Raw genomic sequence first — 7,248 nt, 5'->3', positions numbered from 1 at the left:
AGCACGCGGTTACGCGCTTTTTCCATGTCTTTTGGCAAGTTAGCACGCTTTTTGATATTATCACAGTTCAAAAAGTCGACCAACTACTTTACGTTTTAATTCACGCCTTTGCTTATGAAGTTTCTCACAGCAGACAATTATTCATTCTATTTTGTTTTTTTAGAAAAAACATAATTTTATATTAGAGATAAATTCTGAGCGGATCAGCCGATATTTAATATAAATCGGATTCTACTAATTTTTTGATATGTGGCAGTTTTAAGTTTTAACCCTTAATAAATCACGCTGATTAGGGTTAGAGGGATTATGGGTTCTGCTGGATTTTCTTTTTCCTTTTGTCTTTTTTTCACCGCCGCCGAGCCACTACGCTCCGGACGTCAAACTCCTCCACCACCGAATTGAAATTGCCTTTCTCTCATCAAATAGCAAATTGCGTGGCGGAGCTTCTCCCATTTGTCTGATAAGCTCCAGTTTTTATTCCATCTGTTTTAGTTTTGTTATCTGATAGTTTACGTAATCGACTATAGTCAGTTATTAAATCAACTGTGTTACTTTTGTGTTACTTTTATAGTCGATTTATTCTTTTTAGGTCTAATGTACGCTTTAATATTGTAATTAACTATAGTCGATAATAAGTCACCTATATAAACAGCGTAGTCGATTTACATCCAATTTAATCCAGAATTTTGTGAGAAAAATATTGGGTAATCTAGAATAAACCGAAATATTATGAATGCAATATTTCATACGTTGTTTGTTTATAGACACTATTTATAGTGTACATGAGACTTTAAAAGTCAAAAGATTTAATGACAACTGCATAAGGACTTTGAATAAGAAATATTATTAAATCAGTAAAGATAATAAATAATAATTTATATAATTTTTAATTTAAAACTTTGAAATCCAACAGCTTTTTTGTACTTTGAATTAGCTGCCTTTGACTCTCGTGATTGGAAGATCTAAAGTGATGAACAATATGTATTTTTTAATTTATAAAATCAGATTTATGTAATTCGTGGAGTTGCTTAGACCTCTAATTCTCTGGAAAATCATGCTTATTATATTAAAATTGACAGTTAGTGAATTTTATACGTGAGAAAAATAATACATAAATACATAATCGTGACAAGAGCCTACATTTGTGGATGCAATTTCTTCTAAAATAAAAAATAAATAAAAAAGTTGAAGAATATTGTAATAGATTTCTTCTCACACCCTAAGCCGTAAGAGGGTGTTTTGTTAAACTTATAAGATGTTAAAATGAGTTTATAAGGTGTTTAAGAGCTTTTAAAGTGTTTAGTAAAAAAATTCAAAAGATCTTAAAAATTCAAAAAAAAAATATTTAAAAAAAAAATACATCTAACTATTTTTTTTAATTTTAGATCTTACAAATGAGTAAAAACATCTTATAAGTTCATTATTCAAACAGTTTTAAAAGTAACGTATCAGCTTATCAACTTTTAAAATAACTTATCAGGCGTAGGGATTATCAGTAGTTTAAAATAAGCTTAGTCACACGGATCCTATGTAGATCAATCATAATATACATTATAGAAACATACAGTAGAAAAGGAGTCGACCACATTCTCTAACATACAATAGAACCTTTTTGGAAAAATCATATTCTTGATCGTTTTGTCCGATTAAGTTCCATAATGTAGAAAAAGAGAAATATATATGTCAATTGTCAAGTCACACCCGATGATAATTGGGTAACCACCTATATGCCCGCAAGGGTATAGTTCAATTGGTTACGGGGCAAATTAGTTGGTGCAAGGTCCTAGAATTGAGTACGGACAACTAAACTGTGGAAATTTCAATTCCAATGAGGTTAGTTCTTCGTGGACACCAAGCCCAGTTCTGCTACCGTAACACGCAGATGAATTACTATAATTTACATTATTTCATAGAAAATCTCTCGGGCCAAGGGATGGGTGCCTTGGGGACGAGGAATTTTCACCTTTATGGTGTAAGCCCCATCTTTATATATTTGAAATAGGCGTTGAAAATCAAAATTTTTCAAAATATATTTTTTGTTTTAAACTTGGATTATTTACTTTAATACTAAAAAAATCAAAATTTGTGGTGTACAATAATATTGGGTAGTAGAAACTAGAAAGTGATAGAACAGTGTGTAGATTTTGATGTCACGATCCCTTTTAATTTTGCAGAAGTTTTTAGCAGTTAGCATTAAATTTGGACGGTTGCAAGCTTTGTGTGTAGCAATTAATTTTGAATAGGAAGATTGCATCCCTCACCGTTGATCTGGTGATCGAAGTAAATTTTCACTAAACACACATACATATGGATGCGTGTGATTATACGCAGATTAACAATTAATAACCATCCGGCATATTTCATCCGGTGTTGTATCAAATAAACTTTATTCTTGTGAGCTTTTATTATTATGTGGTTTAGTTTGACACTCTAATGTTTAAAGTATACGAGAGTGATAGAAGTTAGGCAAATAGGCATTAAACTAGTTTTTTAAAGTAAATAAAATAAAGAATTGTGATTCTTATCTTAGGAATAAAAATTAGTATTAGCTAAGACATTATAAATTTAATATTTATGAAGCAAGATTGAGAAAATTGTAAAAATAGCTAATAATCATTGATTATAAAATTGAAAAAAATACGTATTAATATGTAAAGTGTAAATAAAATATTTGGGAGCCTTAAATTTTCGTAAAAATCCAGGAGCTTAGGCGACAGTTTACTTCGCATCATTGAAAACCGAACCTAGAGTCACATTTAAAAAAACTTACCCGATAGGATACGAGTTTAGGTACTTTTAGATTTTATCCTATTAATCACTAGTCTATAAATAAAAAGATATATTATTCAAACTTAAAATGTATTCATTTTTGTTTTGTTGTTGAAGTTCAAACTTCTAATTTTTTTTAGACAACTTGTACCATAAATTTAAATTCATCACACAAACACACACAAAAAAAAAGGAATAAAGTCATAAAATGTTATCTTGAATGTTTATGTAATTTGTTTAAAATGTCATAAGAAAGTGACTTAGTTGACAAATTTGATGAAATTGTCATAGCTTTTAATGCAATAGTCTACTCATAAAAATATCATTTATTTTAATTTGAAAGTTATAGCGTGTTTATGCATATGATTAATGTGCATGAGTACATTGATTTCATGTAACTGACATAATTTTCTTTTATGAGAAAAAGTTCATTTTTTTATTGAGCAGTCAAATCATGTTTCGAGGAGAGATAAATTTTTAAAATTGTTATAAAATCTTAGTAAAAATTAATTCATTTTCGGGAAAGAATAAAAATGAGAAGGAACCCGAACCAAACATTCTCCCGTTAATCAAAAATATATAAATAAATTTGGCTTAATTTCACTTTGCACCATTGAAAGCATGATTTTGGCACTTTGGACCCTCAAAACATGTTTAATCGTTCAAAGTGCACCCCATTTCTGACCATAATTTTCCGCCGTTAACTTATTTTTTATCGTCAACATGGTCATTTTTGTCTATTCAATTGATTTTTCTCCAGGGTGCAAAGTGCTAATGTATTTTCGAGCGAAAATGACTCTGTCGACAATCAAAAAAGAGGTCAACAATGAAAATTCAAAATGGAAAATAAACTAGGATGCAATTTGAACGATTAAACATGATTCAAAGGTGCAAAGTGTCAAAATAATATATTTCAAGGGTGCAAAGTGTAATAAAGCCAAATAAATTACAAATGAAGAGAATAAAGTAAAGGGGAAAAATAATAAAGTATACACAAGTGGCCGTTACCCTACAACTATCCAACTTTTGCCTTTTATGCTTGACTTCAAATCTTCCCCTACATTTTAATTCTCAATAATTAATTCTAATAAATAATTCAAATAAATAATATTTAAATCCCACCCCCCAACTTTCCCTTTCTTTAAACAGTTCCTCTCTCTTATCTCTCTAATTTCCTCCCAAATGAGCAATCCCATATCCACCACAATTCTTCTTCCAGAAACCCCAATCTCCACCGCCAAAAGGCTGAAGCACCACCACCGCCACCACCAGGAGATGGAGGAGGAGAACAACCACCACCACCACCAACAACAACAACAAATCCGCCACCAGTCCTTACTCCCCGGAATACCAGACGACATAGCCCAACTCTGCCTCTCTCTAGTCCCACCTTCAATTCTCTACTCCGTCTGCCGCTCATGGCGCCGCCTCATCTACGCTCCTACTTTCCCGCCTTTTCTCTCTCTCTACGCCGTCCTGTTGCCCGCCGAAACCGAATCACACGCCTCAAACTCCGTCGAATTCAGCTCCTTTGACCCGATCTCGTCTAATTGGACCGCCCTCCCCCCGCCGCCCTCCGATCCGCCGCTCCGCCTCCTCTTCCGCCACCCTTCCTTCATTTCCCGGAACCTCCCGATCCAAACCCTAGCCGTCTCCGGCAATCTCGTCGTCCTCGCCGCCACCGACGACCGCTTCCTCCCCGCCCTACCCCACCCGCTCGTCTTCAACCCGTCGTCGGAGGAGTGGGCCCGCGGCCCCCCGCTCTCCACGCCGCGGCGGTGGTGCGCCGCCGGCGCCGCCGGCGGCTCAATCTACGTCGCGAGCGGGATCGGGTCCCACTATAAACTGGACGTCGCGCAGTCGGTGGAGAGGTGGGACTTTAGTAGTAGCGCCGCCGCCCAGCGGCGGCGGCGCCGCCGCTGGGCGTGGCGGAAGATGGGGAGGCTGAAGGGCGGGAAATTCAGCCGCGACGCGATCGACGCAGTCGGGTGGAGGGAGAAGCTGTGTATGGTGAACGTGAAAGGAGATACGGCGAAGGAAGGCACGATCTACGATGTGGAGACCGATTGCTGGGGGAATATGCCGGAGGGGATGCTGGCGGGGTGGAGAGGTCCGGCGGCGGCGATGGAGGAGGAGACGATCTACGTGGTGGATGAGTCGAGAGGATCGCTCAAAAGGTACGATCACGTGATCGACGAATGGGTGGAGGTGGTGGAGGATAGTATGCTCAAAGGCGCGCTGCAATTGGCCGCGGCGGGTGGGAGGGTTTGCGTTTTGTGCTGCGATGGGGTTAGGATCGCCGTGGTTGATGTGGCGGCGCCGCCGCCGATTAGAATGTGGGTGGTGGATGCTCCGCCTGGGTTCCAAGTCATGGGGATTCATATCTTACCTAGATTGAGTCATTCCGATTAATTTTATTTTTTTACTATAAATTCTATATAAATATTTTGTATATCACTAGTAAATTAAAATGAAAAATGTATTTAACTGTACTTTGGCAATTCATAAATTAATTTAATTTTGTGGAATTATTATTTATTTTCAGGTAAATTACGGCCACGGCCACTCCTGATGTATGGTCAAATTACAAAAAATCCCTCTATTTTGGGTAATTATAGTCATCCCTTCTTTTTAAATATTTTTACATAAAATTTATGTAATTCGGTTATTTACCAAACCAAATTGTATATTCAGTTTGGTAAACAATATGAAATGTTGGCTTACCGAAATTTTGGTTTTACTGATTTGACGTCCCTAATTTTTTCTCTGTGAAGTTTTTCGTAAGATAATACATAGTTGAAGGAGGTAACTGTAATTACCCAAACATGATGAGAGTTTTTCTAATTTGACCATAACTCAGCGGTTGGCCGTAATTTGCTCTTTATTATATTAAGAATCTCGTGTTACAATATTTCTTAATAAATAGAAAGAAAACGTCTCTAGAAAATAATACTCCTAATTAATACCTTAATTTTCTGGAAAATATATATATAATTTTGTGTTTTCTATGGTGAATAATAATAATTAATAGAATATGTAAATATAGCTAAAAGACAAAAGACAACTTTTCAGAGTGTATTAATAAGATCTCTTTCTTCTATTCATCTATCCAGTCTGTTGCATAAGCCATGTGACTATGTGTATATGTGTGTCAGTGTGTGAGTGTATATATGTGTCTGTATATGTGTATATGTGTGTGTGAGAATAGATTTTTATTGACTCAGTTCAGGTTTGCTGGTCTGTCAGTAATCAATTATTACATGTGTTCTCTTTATTTTTTCTAATAAAAAAAATCTTTGATGAATATTTAGGGACACACAATATATGATTATGTGTAAATAGAAAAACTACACCAAATTATTTTATTTTTGTTCTATTGTGTAATTTTTTTCTTCACAAAATGACCCCTTTTTTTTTTGTTATTATTAAAAAATGATAATAATACGACAACTTTAAGATTAAAAAAAAAAGAGATGATCATCCTTCTTAAAATAATAATTATTATTGCGTATGTTTACTTTGTGATATTTTTATCATACTCGGTGAAGGTTATTGATATGTCTAATTGGGTCAACCCAATGCCCAATGGGCCTATAATTTATTGACTTAATGAGCCACGAGCCCAATATTGAAGACCACTATCACCGAGGCTCAATCACCTTCAAGTAAGGTTTGAGCCCAACAATCTCGACTAAACTATAAATAAATGTTTGAACTCATTCCTTAAGGTAGGTCCTATTATCTGAGCAATACTACAATATGTATTCTCTGGACTATTTATACTATCTGCACGTCTGACTTGAGTGTCAGAGGGGTTTCCGCCGGATCAACCCCCGGTTTAGTTTACGTGTTCTGTGATTGCAGGTATCTCAAGGTCATCAAACTCGTGAGCCAGTGATTCATTCTGCTCTTCCAGTTCATCATATTTCAACACTCTAAGATGATCTATCTCTAGCATATCATTTTGGCGCCACCTGTGGGAAGACAGACTTAATCACGTAGCACGCATGATGGCCTTGAGACATTTGCTCAGGGGGAGTGTGACTGCTAACGACCTCCCACCTCGTGGAGGCTCTGGCTTGCCACTTCCTCCTCCTCGCGCTCGGGATCCACCACGAGACCTTCCTCGGATGTCCCACTAGATCCTCAATAGGATCCACTTCTTCCCTCCCCTCGATCGGTTCAGACCACCGATGAGGCCTTCAACGCTAGCAAGGGTTATGGACTCCCTGGGGGTTTACCTCTGCCCCTAAAATATTTCGTTCGCCAAGGGTTATCGACTCCCTGGGGGTTTAATGTTCGCCCTAAACATTTCGTTCGCCAAGGGTTATCGACTCCCTGGGAGCTTACCTCTGCCCTCAAATATTTCATTCGCCAAGGGTTATCGACTCCCTGTGGGCTTACCTCTGCCCCCAAAATATTTCGTTCGCCAAGGATTATCATCTCCCTGGGGATTTACAGTGCCCCCAAAACATTTCT

General features: G+C 36.8%; 1 protein-coding gene across 1 annotated transcript; it reads left to right on the top strand.

Annotated features, from left to right (window-relative positions):
- Positions 1-3,655: 3,655 nt before the first annotated feature.
- On the top strand, positions 3,656-5,319 carry LOC105966991 (F-box/kelch-repeat protein SKIP25). The gene has a single exon (XM_088818061.1). The coding sequence runs from the start codon at positions 3,952-3,954 to the stop codon at positions 5,179-5,181; it is 1,230 nt and encodes a 409-aa protein (XP_088674187.1). The 5' UTR covers positions 3,656-3,951; the 3' UTR covers positions 5,182-5,319.
- Positions 5,320-7,248: the final 1,929 nt, after the last annotated feature.

Source organism: Erythranthe guttata, chromosome 5 (assembly GCF_056151865.1).
Source record: "Erythranthe guttata isolate IM_541 chromosome 5, IM_541, whole genome shotgun sequence".
Classification (NCBI taxonomy): domain Eukaryota; kingdom Viridiplantae; phylum Streptophyta; class Magnoliopsida; order Lamiales; family Phrymaceae; genus Erythranthe; species Erythranthe guttata.
The sequence above is the reverse complement of the archived record's forward strand: the minus strand, read 5'-3'. Positions and strand labels throughout refer to the sequence as shown.

Bases quoted from the DNA above. Each gene is read 5' to 3' on its own strand.
- LOC105966991 (XM_088818061.1), top strand. From the start codon at position 3,952: ATGAGCAATCCCATATCCACCACAATTCTTCTTCCAGAAACCCCAATC.